Below are 12,698 nucleotides of genomic sequence, written 5' to 3' on the forward strand. Positions count from 1 at the left end.
TTGCTGAACTAATTTATTAATTCTCACAAACATTAGGGTTTTTTATGAAATTTATTATGGATTTTCTATTACAGTATTATGCCATCTATAAGTAAAGATAAATTAACTTCTTCCTTTTCAATCTGGATACCTTTTATTTCTTTTTCTTTCCTTATTGCTCCATCTAGAACCTTTAGTACAATGTTGAATAGAAGTGGTAGACTGGTCATCTTTGCCTTTTCCTGATGTCAGGGGGAAAGCATTCAGTCTTTCACCATTAAGTCTAACATTAAGTGTAGGTTTTGTATAGCTATCCTTTATCAAGTTGAGGAAAATTTCTTCTACTCCTGGTTTTCTGAGAGTTTATATTAGGAAAAAGTGTTGGATTTTGTCAAATGCTTTTCCTGTATCTATTGAGACGATCGTATGATTTTTATTTTTCCATTAACATGTTGAATTACATTGATTAATTTTAGATTATTAAACCGAAATAAAATAAATAACGCAAACTAAACCTCACAGTCCTGGGTTGAATGTCTCTATATTATGCTGTGTTATCCTTCTTATACATTGCTGGAGTTTATTTGCTAAAAATTTTTAAAGGAATTTTTGTGTCTATATTCATAAAAGATATTGGTCTGTGGTTTTTCCCAGTAAAGTCTTGGTTTGGTTTTTGTATTGGGGTACTGAGTGGAAAGTATTACCATTATTTTAATTTTTTGAAAGAGCTTGTGTTAACTTTTATTATTTTTTTAAATTAAACATTCAGTATAATTTACCAGCAGAGCCATCTAGGCCTGGAGGTTTGTTTTTTGGTTTGTTTGTTTTGTTTTGTTGTGGGAAGCTTTTATACTGCAAATTCAATTTTTAAAATAAATTTAGGACTATTCAGGTTATTTACTTTTTCTTGAGTAAAAGTTAATAGTTTTCATCTTTCAAGAAACTTTTTCATTCATAAAGTTGTTCATATTTTCTTATTATCCTTTTAATACCTGCAGAATCTGTAGTGGTGTCACCTCTCTCATTCCTAATATTCGTGTTTTACTTCCTTTGTCCTGACCTGACTAGAAGTTTATCAACTTTATTGATGTTCCCAAAGAAACAGCTTTTGGTTTCATTGATTTTTCTATATTTTTCTTCTGTTTCCAGTTTTATTTATTTCTGTTCTTATCTTTATTATTTCCTTTTTTCTGTTTATTTGAGTTTAATTTGCTGGGTTTTTTTCTTGTTTCTTAAGGTAGAAGCTGAGGTCCTTAATTTGAAGTATTCTTTTATAACGCATGCATTTAGTGCTAAATATTTTTTTCTAAGTACTCCTTTAGCTGTATTTCACACATTTTGATCTGTTGTGTTTTCATTTTTATTTTGTGCAAAATACTTTCCAATTTTTTGATATCTTCTTTGATACATGGATTATTTGGAGTATGTTATTTAGTTACTAAATATTTGCAGATTTCCCAAGTATATTTCTCTTATTTGTTTTTAATTTAATTATATTATGAAAATTAAATAGAACATATTTTGTGTTATTTGAATCCTTGTAGATTTTCTCGAACTTGTTTTATGGTCCAGAAAAAGATCTATCTTGGTGAATATTTAGTGTGCGCTTGAAAAGCATTGTTTTTTGTTTTTTTGTTTTTTTTTTTGAGATGGAGTCTCACTCTGTTTCCCAGGCTGGAGTGCAGCAGCTCAATGTTGGCTCACTGCAACCTCCGTCTCCCAGGTTCAAGTGATTCTCCTGCTTCAGCCCCCATGAGTAGCTGGGATTATAGGCACATACCACCATGCCAGGCTAATTTTTGTATTTTTAGTAGAGATGGGGTTTCACCATGTTGGCCAGGCTGGTCTCGAACTCCTGACCTCAGGTTACCTGCCTGCCTCAGCCTCCCAAAGTGCTGGGATTACAGGCGTTAGCCACACACCCAGCCAAAAAGCATAGTATTCTGCTATTGTTGAGTTTTATAAATATTAATTAGGTCAAGTTAGTTGATAGCATTGCTCAAGTCTTTTAGATCCATAATCATTTACTATTGCTAATATCTACATGTTCTATCAATTATTGAGAGAGTAGTGATGAAATAGCCAACCAAATGGTGCATTTATCTATTTCTTCTTGCAGTTCTACCAGTTTCTTTGTGTATTTTGGGATGTTATTAGATGTATTAACATTTTTATTATTATATCCTCTTATGAATTGACCACTTTATTGTTATAACATGACTTCTTTTACCCATGGTAATGTTTTTTGCTTGGAAATCTACTTTTAATATAGCTATTCCAGCTTTCTTTTGATTAGTGTTAGCATGGTATGTTATTTCCATCCTTTTACACTTAGCCTATGTGTGCCTTTATATTAATACAATGTGTTTCTCATAGGCAGCATATAGTTGGGTCTTGCTTTTTAAAAATCTAAATTGGTAATCTTTGCCTTTTAATTGGGGTGTTTTAACCATTTACATTTCATGTGATCATTGATATGGTTGGATTTAAATCAATCATCTTGCTATTTGGTTTCCATCTATTCCATTTATTTGTTTCATTTTTTCTCTTTTTCTACTTTTTTTGGATTGAGTATTTTTTATTATTCCATTTTATCTGTATTCTCTTGTTGGCTATGATTTTTTATTTTGCTTTTTAATAGTTCAGAATTTATAATATACATCTTTTCACAGTCTACCTTCCAGTAATATTATATTACTTCACATGTAGTGTAAGAATTTACAACAGTGCCTTTTTTTGTTTGTTTTTTGAGATGGAGTCTTGCTCTGTCGCCCAGTCTGGAGTGTAGTGCTGCAATCTCGGCTCACTGTAAGCTCCGCCTCCCAGGTTCATGCCATTCTCCTGCCTCAGGCTCCTGAGTAGCTGGGACTACAGATGCCCGCCACAATGCCCGGCTAATTTTTTGTATTTTTAGTAGAGATGGGGTTTCACTGTGTTAGTCAGGATGGTCTTGATCTCCTGACCTTGTGATCCACCCTCCTCAGCCTCCCAAAGTGCTGGGATTACAGGTGTGAGCCACCTTGCCTGGCCTTTTTTTTTTTTTTTTTTTTTTGAGACAGGGTCTCACTCTGTTGCCCAAGCTGGAGTGCAGTGGCATGATCATGGCTCACTGCAGCCTCGACCTCTTGGGCTCAAGCAATTCTCTCACCTCAGCCTCCCAAGTAGCTGGGGCTATAGGTACACACCACCATACCTGGCTAATTTTTGTATTTTTTGTAGAGATGGGTTTTCACCATGTTGCCCAGGCTCATCTCAAACTCCTGAGCTCAAGCGATTCACCTGCCTTGGCCTCTCAAAGTGTCTGGATTACAGGCATGAGCCATCGTGCCTGTCCTGCAACAGTATTATTCCATTTCCCACTCTTAGCCTTGGTGCTGTTATTGTCATACATTTTATTTGCATATTTATTGTAAACTACACAATACGATATTATTATTTTGACTGTGGTCAATTATCTTTCAGAGATACAAAATGTAAGAAAAAAGGCTTTATTGACTCACATTTTTATCATTTCCATTGCTTTTCATTTATTTGTATAAATCCAGATTTCCATCTGATATGACTTTCTTTTCACCTGAAGCACTTCCTTGAACATTTCTTGTAGTGCAAGTGTTTTATCTTCTGTTATGTAAAAAAAAACCTCTATTTTACCTTCATTCTTGAAATATATCTTCACTGAGTATAGAATTCTAGGTTGACAGTTTTTTCTCTCAGTACTTTAAGAGCTTTGTCCAGCATAGTGCAGATCTACACTACAAGAATGATTGCTTTTATTCTTATTTTTGTTCCTCAATATATAATGTGTCTTCTCTATCTGCTTTTAATATATTCTCTTTATCACTGTTTTTTCAGCATTTGATTATGATATGCATTGTGTAGCTTTCTTCATATATCTTGTGCTTATAAGGTTTGCAAGTTTCTCTAATCTGTGAGTTCGTAGTTTTCATCAGATTTGGAAATTTTTCATCATTATTTCTTTAAATATTTTTTCTATACCCCATTATTTTTCTTGACCTCTGGAGTCTATGTATTTCCAGTCTCCTCCCTCCCTGCCTGATAAGACCAACTTTACTGTAACTGTAAACTAAAACTGTCCTAAACTTTACTAAAACTATAAACTCAACTCCACTGGGACCTTGGCTCCTGCCTATCTGCTTATAGGATTCTGTGCCCTGCTTATTTTCATATCTGAGCCAGGGTAAATCCTGCTTGTGGAGGGTTCATGTGGCTCTAAACTCTAGATGCTCTGGGACTTCTGGGATCTGGGTGCTTCTGGAAGTTTGTCCTTGCTTTCACCCTAACACTCCTGACCTGGCCTCAGAACTATTTAAAGATAAGAAGAGTATCCTAGATTCCTTAGCTCTATATTCTAAATGAGCAATGGGGCTGGCTGCAGTGGCTCACGCCTGTAATCCCAGCAATTTGGGAGGCCAAGGCAGGAGGATCACTTCAGCTCAGGAGTTCAAGACCAGCCTGGGCAACATAGGGAGTCCTCAACTCTACAAAAAAAAAAAAAATTTTTTTTTTTAATTATGTAGGTTTTGAATTATGTGGTGGTGTGCACCTGTGGTCCCAGCTGTTTGGAAGGCTGAGGTGGGAGGATCACTTGGGCCCAGAAGGTCAGGGCTGCAGTGAGCCATAATTGCACCACTGCATGCCAGCGTGGGTGATAGAGTGAAACCCTTCCCCCCCTCCAAAAAAAACCAAAACAACAGCAACTGCTCAATGGCATTTGAAGAATGAATGAATGAATGATGTTTTGGGGGAATTTTAGAGAGAAGGTACTTCTTTAAACTGTGGAGACATAATTAACTCTTCCTCCAGGAGGAGAGCAGCGTCTTTGGCTCTCTGAGTATCCTGGGCTACCCAGAATGTGTGCTTCTCATTTTTCCTTGTTGTTTTTCAGAGGGTATTGTGCCTGGCCCCCCGACAGACCTCTCTGTCACTGAGGCCACCCGGAGCTATGTGGTGCTCAGCTGGAAGCCCCCTGGCCAGCGTGGTCATGAGGGCATTATGTACTTTGTGGAAAAGGTAAGACTCTAGAATCAACATGACCTCATACTACCTCCTAAGGATTTCTTTAGAAAAGTGGAGGCTAAATTCCCAGGGACAATGGAGTGAGGGAGGAGGAGGGAGCATGTCCTGATCTCACTAGATTGTTACAAACTGTGAACTGTCTCCATAGAACAAAGTATATCACACAGAACTGTGCCTGAAAATCAAGGGGTTTATGGATCCCCAAGACTCACCCATAGACTCCTAAGAGATCCAGACCCGATATCATAGCACCTACAAGAAGAGAAATGTTCCTGAAATGGTAGATTGCCTGTATGACAATGTTTTCTAGAGACCTTCCTGTCTCCCTTGCTTTGGTAATGGCTTTTCATCTCTCTACCACTCCTCCTTCTGTAGTAGGACATGAACATCGTGAGGCTAGAAGGGAGGGGGTAACGGAGAAGGGGCAATACTCTCAAATGGCCGGGAGTGTGGAAGACAGCAACCTCATGCCACTGCACTTGGCTAGCTCCACTCTGAGTACAGGTAGCGGAATGAGGTCAGGGATCACAAAACAATAAATATTGGCAAGTTCTTTCCCAGATATCTTACAATTATGTCAGGAATTAGAACATTAGAGAGGACAGCATGCAATGAAGGCCCAGAATGGGTGGAATGAAGGAGAACGGTATGTGAATCAAACACATATCCGTATTTGAGGGTAGTTCTGATAAGGATTTATGCCCAACAAGTGGAGAAGAGCCAAGACCTGTACAGAACATTATTTCGGCAGAACTGACTCAGCCACAAGTGTAGAAATAGGAGAGCCAGCCACGCAAGGCACAGGTCTTAGCGGGGGTAAGAAGTCCTTGGCTAACAGGATCATTGCTACTGGAAAACGACATTTAAAGAGAATTTGCTTAAAATGAGGTTCAAAATCCATTTGTTAAAAAGGTTCTGATTAGGATATAATTGAGAAAATGAAAGAAAATAAGTTTATTTCAGCCCATATGTAAGAACATTTATTGGTAGTGATGCACCATTTTTTAGAACAATAAATGAAACAAGTGTTTGTACTTTTAAATTTTATTTTTATAAAATTGTGTGATAGCATGAAAAGGTATCGTTTACTTTACATTTTAGTTTCATAGCAAAATCGTAGAAATTTTTTTTATAAAAATATGGTGCTCAGTTAATTTTCCTAAAGGTCTTTCTCTTTTATCCTTAATACTGTTTTGATCATTCAATTTTGTAACACCTATTAGGTGACCTTCCCTGATAATTATTGCAAGAGAATACATTTCATAGGTATGTAGGTGTATGCAAACTTCTGCAAATTAGGTAACAACATAAAGACAATATGCAAATATCTTTGAGCTGCATTCTTTACTTCCTTTTTATTCCTAGCAAATCAGTAACAATGAATGCCTTATCTCCTCTACATGCAATATGGATATCTTCCAAGAGAGTCTTGTTTTACAAAAACAATATTTAATTTTTATATGCTTTCCATATATCAGCTTCAAATATAATATAACTTGAGTAGCATTCTAAGCCTTTTTTTTTTTTTTGAGACAGTCTCACTCTGTTGCCCAGGCTGGAGTGCAATGGCACAATCTCAGCTCACTGCAACCTCCGCCTCCCTGGTTTAAGCAATTCTCCTGCCTCAGCCTCCCTAGTAGCTGGGATTACAGGCGTGAGCCACCACGCCCGGCTAAATTTTGTATTTTTAGTAGAGACAGGGTTTCACCATGTTAGCCAGGGTGATCTCGAACTCCTGACCTCAAGTAATCCTCCTGCCTCAGCCTCCCAAAGTGCTGGGATTACAGGCATGACCCACCACGCCTGGCTGCATTCTAAGCTTTTTAAAAGAAAATAGATGGCAAAAATAGAGTGGTGGATCAATATTCATTTCCTAGTGTGTTTAATACACACCCCCACTGAATCTCTTTGAAACACTCCACAGGAAGAAGGTTCTGAATAACCTCTGTGACAGTAATTACCGTCTTTCCTATAATAAGGGCACATAACAACTATTTGGAGGCGTTTTCTGCAGATGAGTCAACTCTGGCTTCAGTTGAACTTTTCCTCTGGTCATATAAACTCTAATTTCTCTGTGGAAGTCTATAACTTCCCTCGACCTAAATACCTGTGAGTTTGTGATTAAAAATTTAAATATTCTTCCCCCAGCACACCTATTGGCATGGAACAGAAGGGGACGTTTATGAACACAGTACTATGTAGGGAGGCCTGCACAGGGCATAGAACACCCAGGATGTTGGGTATTGAGGACACAGAGCACGTCCAGGGACCTGGGGTACATTTGCAGAACCATCCAAATGTCAAACTGTTCTGAGCTGAGGCTAAAATTATTTCTGATGTAGCTGTTGTGATATGCTAACCTTTCTAAAGGGAAAAGGTTTGTGTGCTCCTGTCCCTGCCGCATCTGTTCCAGGATGCCCTGCACCCAGCATGCTGCCTCTTGGGCCACCGCTGTGCTTGTTCTTCTTCACAGCATGTCCTTGATCCCTGGAATGGGTGAAATTGAAGGGTTTATAGCAAGGGACTCAGATAAGTCAGTCCTTGGCACTTCCAGCCTCCCCATCCTACCGTGTTCTTTTTAGACCCAAACTTCTTCCTCAGGTGTCTTACGTCTTGAGCTCTTTTTCTCACTCCCCTATCAAAAATCTGGTCGTGTCAGAGACAAGGACTGTATCACTCGTTAACAGCAGGAACGAACATAGCCAAGATTTGCACTGTTCTAAGCACCTTACATGAGTTAACCCACTTAATTCTTAGAGTAGTCCTATGAGGTAAATATCTTTGTTTTCATCATGCCTGTATATTTTTAAGTGTTTTGTAGAGATGGGGTCTCCCTATGTTGCCCAGGCTGATCTCGAACTCCTGGGCTCAAGCAATCCTCCCCTGTTAGCCTCCTAAAGTGCTGGGATTATAGTTGTGAGCCACTGTGCCTGGCAGATCATGCCTATTTTGTAGATGAGGAAACTGAGGCATAGAAAGGTATATAATTTGCCCGAGGTCACAGAGCTGGTAAAACACAGAACTGAGATTTGAACCCCAGCAGTCTGGTTCAGGTGCGTAAATCCAACTATTACACTGGGCCACCTTTCAATCTTCCCAGGCTTGTCTTCTCCTCTGGAAAACGTTGACAATCATACAATACTACCTCCACAATACCTACTCCATGGCATAGTTGAGAGGAGTAAAGAGTAATAATGGCTTATAAAGTTTTCGGCACAGTGAAAGGCAGCTATTTTTTTATGAGAGTATAAACAACTGATAACAGCTTAAGAATTTGCCAGGGTGGAATATGTTAAAAGAAATCAAAGCCATAAATGAAAAGATTAAAGGTCTGAGAGAGTTTCGTCCCTCAGGAGACAGCAGACACACAAAAGATAACGTTATCATAAAAAACACTGCAAGGAACTTTAGAGGTTACCTTGTCAAATTTGCTCGTTTCATAGAAGACGAAACCAAGGCCAAGAGCATGCGTGTGGCTTTCCAAGGTCACGTGGCTTGTTATTAACACAAAGGGACCAGATCCCATCCCTTTGTCTCCTCTATGCCATGCCATGTTGCCTGTCTGTCAAGTCAACGAAGATCATCCTGTGTGGTGGACTGATAAAGTCCCAAAAATGTACCATCCTGACAGCTGGTCAACCTGTCACGAGATCTGGACTTCAGAAAAGTCTTTTGAAAACGTTACAAAATTCTGTAGTGAAATCAGGCAAGAGTTTCTAAATTTCTTCTCTTACCAACCATGGGCAAAGTTGGAAATTAAAATAGGAGGGAATAAGGATTACCAAAGACTTCTGACAGTTTTGTTACTGTATCTTCTACCAGAGCTCAAATATACACCACGTCCTTCATTCGAGGATTTCCAAGTCACTCTAAATCATTTTAATTTTAAGAATAGAGTCTCATTAAAAATTAATTTTCCCATTAATTATTCTAAGACTTGGGCAGAAAAAGAGAACATTTTTTTTAAATCTGGTTTTTATTGATACACAATCATTGCACATATTTACAGGGTACACTGAATATTTTGATACATCTTTGCAATGTGTAATGATCAAATCAGAGTAATTGGGGTACCCATCACCTCAAACATTTGTCATTTTTGTGGAGAAAATTCCAAATCTTATCTTTTAGGTATTTTGAAATATATAATAAATTACTGATAACTATAGTCACCCTACTGTGCTATTGAACACTAGAACTTATTTCTTCTAATTGTATTTTTGTGCCCACTAACAAACCTCTCTTCACCACCACCCCCAACCCTTCCCAGCCTCTGGTAACCACCATTCCACTCTCTACCTCCATGAGATCAAATTTTTTAGCTCCCATATATGAATGAGAACATGAGATATTTGTCTTTATGTGCCTGACTTATTTCACTTAGCGACCTCCAATTATATTCATATTGCTGCAAATGACAGTACTTCATTCTTTTTTGTGGCTGAATAACATTACATTGTGCATATTTACCACATTTTCTTTATCCATTCATCCACTGATGGGCACTTGGGTTGATTCCATATTTTGGCTTTTGTGAGTGCAGCAATAAACATGGGAGTACAGATATCTCCTTGACATACTGATTTTCTTTCTTTTGGATAGATACCCAGCAGTGGGATTGCTGGATCATATAGTAGAAAAACATCTTCATCTTTCAGTCATTTAGAAAAAAAATACTGGGCCGGGCATGGTGGCTCACGCCTGTAATCCCAGCACTTTGGGAGGCTGAGGTGGGCGGATCACGAGGTCAGGAGATTGAGACCATCCTTGCTAACACGGTGAAACCCCCCTCTACTAAAAATACAAAAAATTAGCCAGGTGTGATGGGGGGCGCCTGTAGTCCCAGCTACTCGGGAGGCTGAGGCAGGAGAATGGCGTGAACCCAGGAGGCGGAGCTTGCAGTGAGCCGAGATTGTGCCACTGCACTCCAGCCTGGGCGACCCAGCGAGACTCCGTCTCAAAAAAAAAAAAGAAAAAAGAAAGAAAAAAAATACTGTAGTTGATTATGTACTATTTGCCAGATGGAATTCTATGCTCTGTCATAAAGCAGTGAACAAAGCTCCTTGAGCTTATGTGATTTGCTCTTCAGTGGAGGAGACAACAAATAACTTAATTTCAAATAGTGATACATGATTGAAGAAGAATAAAGCAGGCTAAGAAACAGAGAGTGATAAGAAAAGGACCAAGAATTCTTTTAAATAGGTAATGGGCAGGCCAGGTGCAGTGGCTCATGCCTGTGGGAGGCTGAAGTGGGTGAATCGCTTGAGCCCAGGAGTTCGAGACCAGCCTAGGCAACATGGGGAAACCTTGTCTCTACCAAAAAAATACAAAAATTAGCCAGGTGTGGTGGCATGTGCCTGTAGTCCCAACTACTTGGGAGGCTGAGGTGGGAGGATCACTTGAACCCAAAGAGGTCAAGGCTGCAGTGAGCCGTGATTGTGCCACTGTACTCCAACCCAGGTGACAGGGTAAGACCCTGTCTCAAAAATAAAATAAAATTTAATTTAATTTAATTAAAATTAGAAAATTACCTGACCCCAAACTATCCTCAAAATAAGACTTTTGTAAGCAGATTATTGTATTTAGTTAACAAAGGAAGCGAAATATTAAAGTAGCATATTTTTCAAACAATACAACGCTGTATTAGTCCATTTTCATGTTGTTGATCAACATACGAGAGACTGGGTAATTTATAAAGAAAAAGAGGTTTAATGGACTCACAGTTCCATGTGGCTGGGGAGGCCTCACAATCATGGTGGAAGGCGAAAGGCATGTCTTACACGGTGGCAGGGAAGAGACAGAATAAGAGCCAAGTGAAAGAGGTTTCTCCTTATAAAACCATCAGCTCTCATGAGACTTATTCACTACCACGAGAACAGTATGGGGGAAACCGCCCCCATGATTCAATTATCTCCCACCAGGTCCCTCCCACACACATGGGAATTATGGGAGCTACAATTGTAGATGAGATTTGGGCAGGGACACAGCCAAACCATATCAAAAGCCAAGTTTGATTTAGAGAATCCTACGAACTTCAGATGCCTCATCCCCTATTTCCTCCTCATCTCTCCTCCAGTCCAGCTTGCATTACAGGGAGTGGTTTGTTGCAGATGAATGAAACTTGGAGTTGCCTGGCCTGGATTCTCGCTTGTGTTTGCTGTGCTTTCAATGGGTTTCCCTGTTCTTGCTGCAGTGTGAGGCAGGAACAGAAAACTGGCAGCGAGTGAACACGGAGCTCCCTGTGAAGTCTCCCCGCTTTGCTCTGTTTGACTTGGCCGAGGGGAAATCCTACTGTTTCCGTGTCCGCTGTTCTAATTCTGCAGGAGTTGGTGAGCCCTCAGAGGCAACGGAGGTGACTGTGGTAGGGGACAAACTTGGTAAGCAACTGTAAACTTCTTTTACTTCAAGAGAAAATTTCAAAGCAAGGATCTAGTATATGTATATTTGGCCAGGAGTAAAAATGGTGACATCCTTCTTTCATATTATAAATTTACTCGATGGCTGTACTTAACCTATACATTAAACAAAAATTCATTATTTTTGTTTATGAAAAGTAAACTTCTTTGGGAGTTTCAACAATATTGATAATGTGTTTTTTCTGAAGTTCATGGACATTTAGTTTACCCATGCTCCCTAACTGTTTTAAAATTTTTTGCTTTAAAAAATATAATGTAGGCCAGGCGCGGTGGCTCATGCCTGTAATCTGAGCACTTTGGGAGGCCGAGGCAGGCAGATCACCTGAGTCCAAGAGTTTGAGACCAGCCTGGCCAACATGGTGAAACCCCATCTCTACTGAAAATACAAAAATTAGCCAGGCGTTGTGGCGCATGCCTGGTAATTGCAGCTACTCAGGAGGCTGAGGTGGGAAAATTGCCTGAACCCAGGAGGTGGGGGCTGCAGTGAGCCGAGATCCCGCCACTGCTCTCCAGCCTGGGTGACAGAGCGAGACTCAGTCTCAAAAAAAAAAAAAATCGTAAAATAAAGCAGCTGTTCTTTTGACATGACGAAGTGTGTAAAATACCTAGGTGTGTGTTTGTGCGTAGATGATAAGGATGAATTTTTAAAACCACTTGAGTTTGATCACCATTTTCCTCTTTCTCAGATATCCCCAAGGCTCCTGGCAAAATCATCCCAAGCAGAAACACAGACACCTCAGTGGTAGTTTCGTGGGAGGAGTCCAAAGATGCCAAAGAGCTGGTCGGGTACTACATAGAGGCGAGCGTTGCTGGCTCTGGCAAGTGGGAGCCCTGTAACAACAACCCCGTGAAGGGCTCACGGTAACTCAACCGGGTGTGCAGGGCGGGCAATGGCCTCTGGAGCTGCCATAGACACATACGGCACACAGACATCCAATGGAGGAGATTTTTTTTAAAAATTTTACTTTTTGGCTGGATGTGGTGGCTTACACCTGTAATCCTAGCACTTTCGGAGGCCGAGGTGGGAAGATTGCTTGAAGCCAGGATTTCAAGACCAACCTGGCCAACATAGTGAGACCCTATCTTTACAAACTGAAAAAAAAACAAGAAAACATTATACTTTAAATAAGCCAAGGCAGTGGCAGGCCTGTAGTCCTAGCTACTCAGGAGGCTGAGGAGGGAGGATCCCTTGAGCTTGAGTTCAACTTGAGTTCAACTACAGCTTGAGTTTGAAGTTGTAGGATACAATGACCAGGCCTGTAAATA

At 39.8% G+C, this 12,698-nt stretch overlaps 1 protein-coding gene across 3 annotated transcripts in view; it reads left to right on the forward strand.

The window, feature by feature from the left end:
• Positions 1-12,698, forward strand: part of MYOM1 (myomesin 1) — a 184,316-nt gene that overhangs the window by 100,418 nt on the left and 71,200 nt on the right. For all 3 annotated transcript variants that reach the window (XM_024350980.3, XM_024350981.3, XM_063795530.1), the window contains 3 exons: positions 4,886-5,010; positions 11,210-11,393; positions 12,119-12,293. In XM_024350980.3, the coding sequence (XP_024206748.3) occupies positions 4,886-5,010; positions 11,210-11,393; positions 12,119-12,293 (484 nt within the window). The remainder of the gene's footprint in view (positions 1-4,885; positions 5,011-11,209; positions 11,394-12,118; positions 12,294-12,698) is intronic.

The sequence above is a fragment of the Pan troglodytes genome, chromosome 17 (assembly GCF_028858775.2).
Source record: "Pan troglodytes isolate AG18354 chromosome 17, NHGRI_mPanTro3-v2.0_pri, whole genome shotgun sequence".
Taxonomy (NCBI): Eukaryota; Metazoa; Chordata; class Mammalia; order Primates; family Hominidae; genus Pan; species Pan troglodytes.